Genomic DNA, 12,800 nt, shown 5'->3' with positions numbered 1-12,800 from the left:
TTGCACCTAAGACATGCCACTATAGGAAGGACATCAGCCGGGCTTCTGCCACAATGAACTCCAGACTGAATGTTCCCCGCCAATTTCAAGCGGTACAGTATATCTAGAGGGAGAAAAGCATGTCAAGATCTTGCAACTGAAGCAGATTTGAGATAAAATTCCATATATTTTACCCCAAAATTTGATTTATTGAAAACGCACAGAGTGGTTAAGTCCCTTGAATAAGAAAAGACAGTTTTTGCGATGAAGCAAATTTCAAAGTCAAATTACCATTTTTAATCACAAATTAGACTCCATGACCCGTCGCGATATAACCTTCGTGGTTGAAAACGACATTAAACACCAAATAAAGAAAGAAAGACTCCATGAGTGGAATACAGGGTCCAAAATTTGACCATCAGCCCTTGAGTATTGAGTTTGTGAGGTAAACAAAGCCGACTGACTATCTATAGATACATGTACCGAAGACATACTGTTGCCGTCTGTATGCCTCATTTTGTGGCCATTGTTGCAACAGAATACTGAACTGAATTTATACATCATACTTATAGTCATATTCACATGAAAACTCCTCTTTGTGCATGGGCCTGATGGGGTTATGTTTAGTGTAACTATTTTTTTAAGGAATCAGTAACATTGTTGGATGTGCATGTGCATCAAATTTCTCACCAGATATGTAGGATATTCAAACATCCATGTCATCTCACATCCATTTTCTTCAAAGTTTGTAATGCAGTCATGAATACCCAACACTAGCAAACCGGTAGCTACAGCTGCGAATACAATTTTCATGGGCAGCGCCATGTTTATCAATTTTGTCAAAAAGTTGTCTGCTAAAAGGGGTACCGCAAATCCCATTCAAGCACAGTGTGCAATTACAATATTGGATTAAATTGAACAATATTTATTTATTTAGGTACTTACAATATTGTATCTAAATAAAGCATTTGTAAAAATGGTGGAATTTTATTATCTGGTTTATTTCGTTATTTTTCCATCTACTTTCGATATACAGCACAGTTAAAAATGGCGTCGATGAATGAAAAGTACGACACTGCTCTCATTGGAATCCTTCAAAATGAGGGTCAGATTGCGAAGTTCCTTGATGTCTTACTCGGATTCTTGTACAGAAGGTTCGTTTTGACTGTTTAGTGGATCTGTTAGCAGCAGAATTGTTTGAGAGAACAGCGATCATATTCTACGCACGCACATGACCAGAGGCAGAGCAGAACATTCTTGAACTGTTGAAGTCCAAGCAGACGACGCTCGTACGCACTGATTTGTCAGACGATTAACTGTCCGGCAGTTCTCACAACTGTTTTTATTTCACAGAACCCATTTCGATATGTGTGACTGAGTCTTGTCTGTGCTAGCACCTGTTATGTGTTGCGCAAATGCTGGCGTTAGAACTGGTACGTATCTCCTGGGGTATTTGATGAAGACAGACATAGACTAGGCCTATACATGTCTCTGGTGATTGTAATTCATTAATTTTGATATTTCAGGACGGACTTCTACCGTGTTATGAAGACGGAGAATGACAAGTTGGGTTTTCCACCAGGAGTAGCCATGAAGTTGCTGGCGAATGTAAGTATTGTATGCTTTTTTTTCTTCAGAAAATGGTATGTTGAACTTTAGCGTTGTTAATTCAGTGACGTTTTTCTACTGCAATCTATAAGCCTCTGATTTTGAAGATATTGCTCTTGTTAACATAAAAAGTCATTGAATGAACTGTACGGATGCATTTCATTTACATGGAGTTGGGAAGGAAAACTACGGCACAACCAGGAAGGAAGACAATTATGTCGATCTTACGTATGCAACGTTTGCAAAGGGAGACAGCCATAACAGCTCCTTTCTTCGATGAAATGACCAAGTTTATTAATTCTGCTTAATTTTGGAGCTGAAGCTGTCAATTAATTTGACAAGAATTTTATTCTTTGCTTTGATAATAGTAACTTGCATAAAAAAAAAATGTCAAAAATGCCACTGGATTGTGAGCTATGAATTTACAACGCTAAAGTTCAACATTACCAAGAACATATGCTTTTTCTGGCATAATTTTCAAGTCAACTCTTGGTTATATAAATGTAAGCGGTGGCTCTGTAACTGACAAGTCGAATACAGAGCGCAGAGGGTTGAGAACTGATGAGTCGGTTATGGAGACCTGATGTTTGATAACTGACAGTTGGTTGATAGAGGTAGGCAGCCAAAAATATATGTTTAAAATTAAATGCAATGTTGTCTTTCTGCTCTTGGTGATTCTACGCTGCTTGGTTCAGGGACTCAATCTGTACATTTATTCAATTTGAAGATGACACGGACAACACTTTAGGTCAGTGTTATTGGAAGTATGATAGGCAGTGCTTGTTATTACATACGTGAACCTATGTTTTATGTTTTATATGTGTTGTCCTTTTGTCCAATTGTTGTTATAATCGGTTACAGGCAGGCAGGGTGTGCCAAAGAAAATTTTCCATTTTTATGTAACATTTTAATGGACAATAAAGTGTTGTTATTGTTATTGTTATCTGGGATGAATGACTCAAAATGCAATGATTTGTGACACTGACTTTGTTGGCCTTTATAACTTTGTTGTGGAGATTTTCGATCCTTCCAAGACCTCTCACAAGCTTTGAAGTGAAGAAGATTAAGAGAAGGAAATAAAAGAAGGAACAGTTTAGAATAAGAAAAGGAGAGTGGCAAAATAAATCAGATGATTAGATATAAAAAAACATTTTTAAAAAAAAGGCTGGCTGTGCGAATCGATCCTGAATCACCTGGCCCTTGGTTAGCAGCACTACCCAGAGGTAACTGTCATATCAGGCAAAAACAGGAACCTATATTTTCTTCTTCTTCTTCTTCTTCTGCGTTCGTGGGCTGAAACTCCCACGTACACTCGTGTTTTTTGCACGAGTGGAATTTTACGTGTATGACCGTTTTTTACCCCGCCATTTAGGCAGCCATACGCCGTTTTCGGAGGAAGCATGCTGGGTATTTTCGTGTTTCTATAACCCACCGAACTCTGACATGGATTACAGGATCTTTTTCGTGCGCACTTGGTCTTGTGCTTGCGTGTACACACGGGGGTGTTCGGACACCGAGGAGAGTCTGCACACAAAGTTGACTCTGAGAAATAAATCTCTCGCCGAACGTGGGGACGAACTCACGCTGACAGCGGCCAACTGGATACAAATCCAGCGCGCTACTGACTGAGCTACATCCCCGCCCCACCTATATTTTGAGAGCTGCTCATTTGTATCGGTTCTCAAGCTTGAGGACTCTGTAACCGACTCATCAGTTCCTGAGCCACTCTGTACAATTTTCATTGATGTTTAACTTGTGATATCAGTAGGCTGTTGTTTTAGTCAAAAAGGGTTAATGCTGAGATTATTTCATTGAAAATTGTCAGTTGTAGATGTATGGTTAGATGAAGAAGATGCTCTGTTTTCACAGGTTTTATTATTCATTGAGATGTTTTGTCTGTTACAGATTTTTAAGAAGTACGAGAACTTGGCTGCCCAGGATGAAGTCAAAAGACAGAAACTGATGCAGGAGAGGGCAGCTCAGTCAGTCAGCAGTGTACAAGGTACAACCTCTTTTCCTGTATACATATATATAAATATGATCTCAGTTTGTATTTGCATTCCCAACACCACACCCTTACTCGATGATCCATTGTGGGGGGGGGGCATGAAACACAGCCATTGTTCTTCTATATATTGTAAAAGGAAATGATTACAGGCGGGGTTCATCTTTTGATGTGAAGGAAGAATTATCTTTTAACCTGTAGTGTTATTAAATCATTTGTATTGAATTTAACAAGTAATATTTCAGTCATTTCTGTGTGTTTATACATGTATACATTTACACAAATGTGTATCGTCCTGTTTGAGTTCTGTGTGGTTGCCTGGTTGATTTATCAATCAATCAATCAATCAATGAGTCTTATATCGCGCATATTCCGTGGGTACAGTTCTAGGCGCTCTGCAGTGATGCCGTGTGAGATGAAATTTTTATACGTCCAGTAGATTGCAGCCATTTCGGCGCATATTTACCTTTCACGGCCTATTATTCCAAGTCACACGGGTATAGGTAGACAATTATTAACTGTGCCTAAGCAATTTTGCCAGGAAAGACCCTTTTGTCAATCGTGGGATCTTTAACGTGCACACCCAATGTAGTGTACACGGGGGGAGGTTCGGACACCGAAGATTTACAGGTATTTCTGTTAACATTAACTGTAAGCCATTGTGTTACAGAACCTAAACTTGAGACAGAGTCCAGCAAAAGCAAAGCCGCCCCACCAACTTCACAACCACAGCAACAACCACCACCATCCATACCATTGCCACCACAAACCTCCCAACCATCATCAGAAGAAAAGCCCAGTGGTTCTGACAGAGCAGCAGCAGCAGTAACAAAGAAAGACGCAGAGGCAGGGGGTGGTGGGGACACAGAAATGGACGTTGACGGCGACAACACAACCAAGGACAAAAAGGAGGGAGAGCAAGAAAGGTGAGGACAAAAGTGATCAGAAACGTTAAAATCAAAATTCTGTTGCATGACAGCCTGACATGCTAATTTTGATACTTTGGTGGGTGATTAGAAAAGTGATCAGAGGCAAAAATCTGTTGAATGGCATTTTGACATGCAAATTCTGATGCTTTGGCAGTTTGGTGAAATTGGGGGGAGGGGGGGGGGGGGGGTTATGGAGTTAAAAGGGGGGTTACACTGTAGTTCTTTTTTCAATAAAGTGCACTATACATTTTCCAGAAAAGAATTATATATTTTTTTATATATTTAGATAAAAATGAAATGCATGATGAAGATGATGATGATGATTGCGTGCAGGTTACAGAAGGTGTTCCAGGACAACCCAGAGAGTTACAACGGTGCTGTGCGAGACAACTACTCCTGGTCCCAGTCCATTACAGACACTGACGTCAGAGTCATGGTCAGATACCACTGTCTTGTTGCATTGCTAATTTGCTAGCTCACTTGGTTGTTGTGGATGTACTGGGGGGGGGGGGGGGGGGGGCATGTTGAGAGAAACTGATTTCTGACTCTTTTAACAGCAATCACTTTTTAATGGAAAGTGATTTGTGACCAGATAGGTTTAAGTGTTGTTTTTAAACAATTTATTTTATATTTTGTCAAGGGGGGGGGGTGGGGGGGGCTGAGAGATATATTTTGGCATATCGATTTAGTTCAGGCTAAACAGCAGCTTTCGTGTACGTGTCGATCTTTTGTTTCAAAACAAAATGCAGGTTTTATTTAGTAGCAATATAAAACAGTGTTATGGTGGATTATATCTCAGAAACACCTTTCCGTATATGCAACAGGTGGGGTTTTTTTTGGATCAAGTTTGCCCCCATAAAGAAACTACATTTAGTCTTTGAAAGAAAAATATACCGCAGCTAAAAGATACCCTGAATGCAGACAAACGGAAAACGGAAGATGCGATGTAGTTTTGAGAATGTGAACATTGTATGTGTTATTTGAAGGTTCCGAAGACAGTGTTGAAAGGCAAAGATGTGCAAGTAGACATCAGCAAGAAACGCCTGTCAGTGCGATACAGGAATGCCTCAGGGGGGTGGGAGGAGGTGCTGAATGGAGACCTGACCTGGGAGGTGCGAGCTGATGAGTGTATGTGGACCCTCAGCCCTGGTCAACATGTGCACGTGAGTTCTGCTTCCTTCTGTACTATATAGAGATTATAGAAATGGGGACATTTCTGCTTCCTTCTGTACTGTGTAGAGATTATAGAGAAATGAGTCTTCTTCTTCTTCTTCTTGTCGATCACACTAATAGAGAAATGAGTGTATGTGGACCCTCAGCCCTGGTCAACATGTGCATGTGAGTTCTGATTCCTTCTGTACTGTGTAGAGATTTTTGAAATTGTGAAAGTTGAAAGGGGAAATGTTTTCTTTCTTAGTTTGCTGTAATGAGTTGTTTTGGTAAAAGTGTTTGGTATGTGTGTGTGTGTGGGTGTACAATCACATGTGTCTGTGTATGAATGCATGGTTTGCTTTCGTATCTGTTTGCTGTGTATATAGTGTGTGTATGTAAGTCTGTGTGAAGGAGTGTGCTTGGTGTGTGTGTGTGTCCATTTCCGCTTGGTTTTTCAGTACTATGTTTTTTTTTTTATGATCTAAGATTAATCATACCATGCAGCTACACAGAATTTTTCTGATGTATAATTTTGCAATTTGTCATCAGATTAATCTGGAGAAGAAAGACGAACGCTGGTGGGAAGCAGTTCTGGTAGATGAGCCAAAGATCAACACACGTAAGATTGACTGCAGTCGGTCAATCACAGACCTTGACGATGAAGCCCAGGCTAAGATAGAGGAGATGATGTATAACGAACGTCAGAAACGCATGGGACTTCCTCAGAGCCATGAACAGGTAAGCAGACACGTTTGATCGATACCTTACAGCCTAAACTTACAAACAAGTAATAGATGCAGCACTGCACTACATTTGAAAAATGATGCAGTGCTCAAAACCTACAGGGAAAATTTAGGACACAAGGTGAACATAAAATGATATGTTTTATACATGTAGTGCGCTTAATTATTATTATTTTTTTTTTCCTGCATCCTTTCAATTGAGAGAAAATAATCTGTGTGTGCTTAAAATAAAGATGGTGATTTAGTACACATAGCATACACTGTCTTTTTCTAGCATTTATATAAGAAAACAAAGATCTGAAGAGTACATAAATGACTGTGCAAGGAATGAGATCTTTGCCCCAAACATTTGCAAATATTCAATGCACACAATTGCTGAGATAAATGAGTTGTGTGTGTGTGTGTGCATGCATGCGTCAGTGTTTGTGTGTGTTAGTGTAATAATCAATCAATCAATCAATCAATGAGTCTTATATCGCGCATATTCCGTGGGTACAGTTCTAGGCGCTCTGCAGTGATGCCGTGTGAGATGAAATTTTATACGGCCAGTAGATTGCAGCCATTTCGGCGCATATTTACCTTTCACGGCCTATTATTCCAAGTCACACGGGTATAGGTAGACAATTATTAACTGTGCCTAAGCAATTTTGCCAGGAAAGACCCTTTTGTCAATCGTGGGATCAATAAGCTTCTGTCACTGCCTTAATTAACATGTGTTGTATGATGTTCTCTACACAGAAAACGATGGACATGCTGCGTCAGGCATGGGATGCCGAGGGATCTCCGTTCCGCGGTCAACCCTTTGACCCCTCAGCCATTAGCGTTGACCCCAGTGGGGTCATCAAGATGAAGTGATACATGTACTCTCACAGCCTGTCATAGATCAGAGTGCGTCACTGTGTGCATGTGGCTTTTTTTTCTCAATTCAAATTCTGTTCATAAGATTGTGCAGCACTTTGTTTTATTTTGATGCTGATGGATGTATTGTGGATGTGTGACTGCTTAGGCAAAAAAAAAAATAGGTGTGGTTAGGGTAACATAGCCCAAAAAAATAGGGTAGGAAGGTAGGCAATCGCTTTTTTTTTTTTTAACTTTTTTTTCTAATGTGTACAAATTAAACCTACTTGACAGGGAAATAAGTGTGCGACTCGAGCGCTTTCGCTTTCATTGCGTTTTCTGCACTCGTTTTCTTGGGGTTTTGTTTTTGTATTTGACAAATGTAATAAAAAGTTATAGGGTCGGCCCCTAAAAATAGGGTAGGTCGGGTTAGCGTAACCACACCTATTTTTTTGTTAGGCCTTATTTGTCGTTGTGCGAATGGGGAAGTAAATGATAAATTATAATTGAAAATACAGTGGAACCCCCTTTTTAAGACCTCCACAAATCTGAGAAAATCGTGTTTTAATGGGGGGTTCCACTGTAGAAGACTGGGAAAAACCGAGAAACTGAGAAGACCTGAAGTGACAGTGATGAATGTCTTTCTTTCTTTCTTTATTTGGTGTTTAACGTCGTTTTCAACCACGAAGGTTATATCGCGACGAGGGAAAGGGGGGAGATGGGATAGGGGAAAAGGGGGGGGGGGGGGGGGGGGGGGGAGATGGGATAGAGCCACTTGTTAAGTGTTTCTTGTTCACAAAAGCACTAATCAAAAAATTGCTCCAGGGGCTTGCAACGTAGTACAATATATGACCTTACTGGGAGAATGTAAGTTTCCAGTACAAAGGACTAAACATTTCTTACATACTGCTTGACTAAAATCTTTACAAACATTGACTATATTCTATACAAGAACCACTTAACAAGGGTAAAAGGAGAAACAGAATCCGTTAGTCGCCTCATACGACATGCGGGGTGCAGAGAAATAAGGATGTGGAAAAGAAGACTTTTGGTAAGTGAAATAAAGGTGATGGATTCAGTCAGGTAGAAATAAGACAACAAGAAAAGAATTGGAAAACTGCAGGGAATAGTAGGGAGAGTTTTCTTGGAAGGAAATATAGGTGAAAGGACTGGTAAGGCAGAAATAAGACAAAAGAAGAGAAGAAACAGAACCGTTAGTCGCCTCTTACGACATGCTGGGTAGCATCGGGTAAATTCTTTCTAGTCCCAACCAATATGGGACTCCCCCTAACCCGCGGGGGGTAATGATGAATGTCTTAGGTATGTAACTTATTCTGTGAATAAGATCATTTGACTGCACTTTGTGTTGTTACACAAATCGAAGAATACATTGTGGATGTGTGACTGCTTATTTGTGCTTTATGTCACGTGAATGCAGAGGTGAAGGGTGAGTGGTTAAATTAAAGCAAATGGAAGATACATAAAAGAAAAAAGTTAAACTGAGACAATCTGAAGTGGCAGTAATGATTGTATGTAGTATGTATTCTTCTTTTCAAATCAAACTCTTACAGGTATTCAGGTAACATAACTTAAGTTTGGTTTCTTGATAAAATGAGTTCTCTTTGCATCTGTCCTGATTTACTTTTATCAGGCATTGTCAAATGCATATTCTGCAAACTTAACTTGCATAGTGGTGGCATTGTGTTCATTCTGCTTAGCCATGATACACACTTAATAACGCAGCCTTTGGTCCCTACACAAATGTGAGTAACAGGAAGAGAGTCTTAAAATGGCTGTACATTTACAGACTTTATGAACAGAACTAGATGAATACCCGCTTCGCCGGGTACGGCTTTGCCGGGAAGAAGTAGAGCCGAATACCCGGCTTTGCCGGGGACCCGGCTTTGCTGGGTGTACGACGGCTTTGCCGGCGCACCGTATGAAGGAAGGGAGATAAACGCGCAAAACACTGGAGAAGATAAGGAAGAGTTACTGGGAATGGATGTACAGAAAAACCAAAATCGGTTCAGCGCTGCGCGCTGAGAGCACGCACGTGTTCAAAATTTTCCACGATTGTGTCCGGGGTCTACCTGAATATGCCCACCAAATTTGAAGCAGATCCATCGAGAACTTTGGCCGTGAATCGTGAACAGACAGACAGACAGACACAAGCCGTATATAGATATAGAAGCCTGGAAAACATAAGTCTTAGAAAGGGGAGGGTCTTAAAGGCATATGTACTCGATGACTATACACGCTAATTGCTTTACCAACAGCTGGAGACATGCTAAATTAAGTTCCCTGCAAAATATTGTGGTCTAGGACCCCTTCAATGTTGAGATATGTTAATTTTCATTTTGATCTGGATCGTCCTATTTATAGATTTGGCAACACATGTAACGTTGATGCAAGGGAGCTAACACCGCGGCTTTGTTGACATCCTCACTTTTTCAGAGGCTAGAACAAGCTGTAATGCATGTATTATGGTCCGCGCATGGTGACATATCGTCATTATATGGTCTTATGGTGCGTTTGACATCGATTATGGGCAAACTACACTTTGTAAACACGGGAGCGCGTACATATGCCTTTAAAGTAAAGGGATTGCACGATTTTGTCTTTGCTGTTTTTGTCAATCACAAATGTTGCTGCATCTGTTGCACTCTTGAGAACACAGTCACTAGCATTCCCTGTTTGACGAAAGGTTTTGCTCACAAGAGGGAAGCATTTGCTCTCTCGATGGTTTGCTTGCACACGTTCGCACCTGACCTGGTTTTACCACAGTCACACAAACACACAATAATTATTGAGCAGGTTTATTTCTTATCAACATTTTCAGAGGCATAAGCAGAACAAGACAATAAACACTGACCTTAGAAGACACTGACAGATTTTCTGCGTATTTGATTGAATCTCTGAAAACTGACTCCATGATGCATTTTGGCAATAAACTACAAGTCCTCAGTACTGTGCGTTTTGTTCGAGTGATTGATTGAGAGAGAATGAGTGAGTGGAACAATGCCCGTTTCAAAATTATGAATGCTTGTTGGTTTTCTGACAAGTACATGAACAACCAGAATAGTAGTGCATGCAGTGCTTTGTTCAGCTGATGCATGTAGTTAACGATGTGTGTGTATACTCATAACAGTTGCTCATCCAATACATTTATCTCTGGAGAAGCTGTAGGTTGTCCATATATGTATACAGGTGCATAGCATACAGAACCTTCCATCCACATTACCACAGTTTATCTGCCTTCTACCTAAATGTTAGTTAAAGCATGTCACAGCAACTACAGCTCAACAGACGCACAAACAACGAAAGTCAAGTTTGACAGAAATAATGCACAGGGCTTCCATCCTCAAAGTATGTCCTGAGGAACAAACACCTGCAGTCAGAAACCCGCAAACAGAAACCAAAGCATCAAAAAAGGCCAACGTAAGAATTCAAATATTTCACAAGAGTTTGGAGTGGGCTGCAGAATACGGGGATAGCATATCACCAGAAGCCTCTAATAAGCTTACAGAACAAAGGTACCCAAACTGGTTCATAACCTCCAAATGCCAGAACTATTTCTTTTGCAGTTGAAACTGAGTCCAGTTAAACTTATGAAGATTCATTATTATGTACAATCACTGTTATACCAACTACATCTTATCATAATTATAAGAAAAAAAATGTCACAACATTATTTACTGTGTACGCATGCATTTTAATATTCTTGATATAAATGTGTAAAAGTAGAAAATCGAGACTAGAAAGCATTAAACTGAACACAAATCTCATGCTGCATTCATATTGATTACTATGCATGTGGTTGCTATTCATTATAGCATTTTTACTATATATGTGTAAAATTGTATTCAAATATCTTTAATGTACATTTACACAAGCACCTGAACTCGACTCAATTCTTCCCCTGCGCTCGTATCAATCTTTTTCCAGACGAAAATCAGTAGGTAAACTGGATAGAGTTCACCAGTAAATTCATACATACATCCATGGGCTGAGGTAAAAATAAAAAGGGATTGATAAAAAAAACAAATGTTTTTCTCTTTTGATCACACAAACACACACACATACAATAACTGTTCTTTAAAAACACAATTTCCTTTAGCTGAGTATTGTCAGTTTTACCAAATGAACCCTTATGATATCCTTACCACCACTTAGCTAGACACGAATCATATTCACACATTCAGATCACATTTACCTGCTAAGTCCATACCATAGTCATACAAACTAAGTACAATGTACTCAAAAACTCCAGTATTAGCTACCAATGAGCTCTTAACATTCTCTGATCTGAAAGGTTAAAATAAAAGTCGTTCCTTTTAACGGGTCTTATTCTGCCAGGAGATTGGTTCCGCATTATAATTCATTTCTTCCTTTATTTTCTTGGATCTTGTCACTAAGCTCTGCCTTACTTAGCTATGATTCTATTTTTCAATGCAGAAAGTCATTGCCTCACCCCATTTTTACACAAAAAAAAGAAAAAAGATACAAGTATTTATACAACAAATCTTGACAGATAAATTATTCCATAGATAAAACGCTTCACACACTTACACACCATTTCAAAGATAACATATTTCACACACATGCAACGTGTTTTACAGATAAATTATTCCAAACAAGTTGATCCCATTTCAAGTTTGATTTTGCACCCTTTGCAGGGTTCTGGCAAGATTTTGTTGCGACTGTAAAATAATTATTGCAAAAAATGAAACGAAATCGTTCATTGCAGTGCCAATTAAATTAGATAAAACCCTTGATAACAACAACATAAAAACTATGAAAAAATCCTTTCACAAGAAAAACATTTGTGACACTCACAGAAAATTAAAAAAATCAATAAAAAAACCAACTGCTCAATGGCAATAGCTTCACTAAACAGCCTCTAAACATTTAGTATTATGAAAGATAATTCCTGTTTACCGTAGTCGTGATCAATAAGCATCATTTAACAGCTTCTGAACACTTCCAACCTTTTGCACTTCATTTCATTTTGACCTCTCATTTCCAAAATAATCTCCTTAGACATCTTCACCCTTTGTGCTTTTAAACCTCTTACGTCCATTGGCATTTTGCAAAATTCACTCACAGCCGAACCTTTCCAGTGGATTATATATCTGGCATATTCTTGAATCTAAATGAAAGGTTGTAGAAACTTCATCATAGGAGTGTAAATCTCACTCACAAACAGCTGCTATAAAATGAAACATCATAGTGCAAGATTTTAACAGCAACATTTTTATGCACAATTTTGTTGGCATGCACATGATATTGTTCACAGAGTATTTACAGCAACACCATCACACACTGACTTCACAACATTGCTCATAATCTACAGTGCCAATACAGGAACTGTGAAAGTACAAGTCAGAGTGCAATGCATTTCGCATTAGGTATCAAAAATACTTTACAAACTGGCCTGAATGCTATCAAGCACATATTTGACACATAATGAAGTAAAGATATCTTCATGCAATATCATTCAGAAAACATGTCCATGGAAGTCAAAGAAGCAATTATTCACAGAAAATG

General features: G+C 39.2%; 3 protein-coding genes across 4 annotated transcripts in view; 1 reads left to right on the top strand and 2 right to left on the bottom strand.

The window, feature by feature from the left end:
- Window positions 1-804, bottom strand: part of LOC138960081 (GPI inositol-deacylase-like) — a 70,902-nt gene extending 70,098 nt beyond the window's left edge. For both annotated transcript variants that reach the window (XR_011453882.1, XM_070331811.1), the window contains exon 1: window positions 670-804. Coding sequence is in view for 1 of the 2 variants with exons in the window: in XM_070331811.1 (XP_070187912.1) it covers window positions 670-804 (135 nt within the window). In the remaining variant the exon portion in view is untranslated. The remainder of the gene's footprint in view (window positions 1-669) is intronic.
- Window positions 805-1,017: 213 nt separating this feature from the next.
- On the top strand, window positions 1,018-10,218 carry LOC138960079 (nudC domain-containing protein 3-like). The gene is made up of 9 exons (XM_070331809.1): window positions 1,018-1,133; window positions 1,506-1,587; window positions 3,493-3,589; window positions 4,263-4,518; window positions 4,855-4,957; window positions 5,508-5,684; window positions 6,223-6,411; window positions 7,155-9,484; window positions 9,850-10,218. Exons 1-8 carry the CDS (start codon window positions 1,027-1,029, stop codon window positions 7,269-7,271), a joined length of 1,128 nt encoding a protein of 375 aa, XP_070187910.1. The 5' UTR covers window positions 1,018-1,026; the 3' UTR covers window positions 7,272-9,484; window positions 9,850-10,218.
- Window positions 10,054-12,800, bottom strand: part of LOC138960078 (sorting nexin-29-like) — a 60,151-nt gene continuing 57,404 nt past the window's right edge. The window contains exon 22 of the mRNA XM_070331808.1: window positions 10,054-12,800. This exon is cut by the window's right edge and continues 133 nt beyond it. The gene's annotated coding sequence lies outside the window, so the exon portion shown is untranslated.

This window comes from Littorina saxatilis, linkage group LG2 (assembly GCF_037325665.1).
Source record: "Littorina saxatilis isolate snail1 linkage group LG2, US_GU_Lsax_2.0, whole genome shotgun sequence".
Classification (NCBI taxonomy): Eukaryota; Metazoa; Mollusca; class Gastropoda; order Littorinimorpha; family Littorinidae; genus Littorina; species Littorina saxatilis.
Note: the sequence above shows the minus strand (reverse complement) of the source record. Positions and strands in the feature narration are given on the sequence as shown.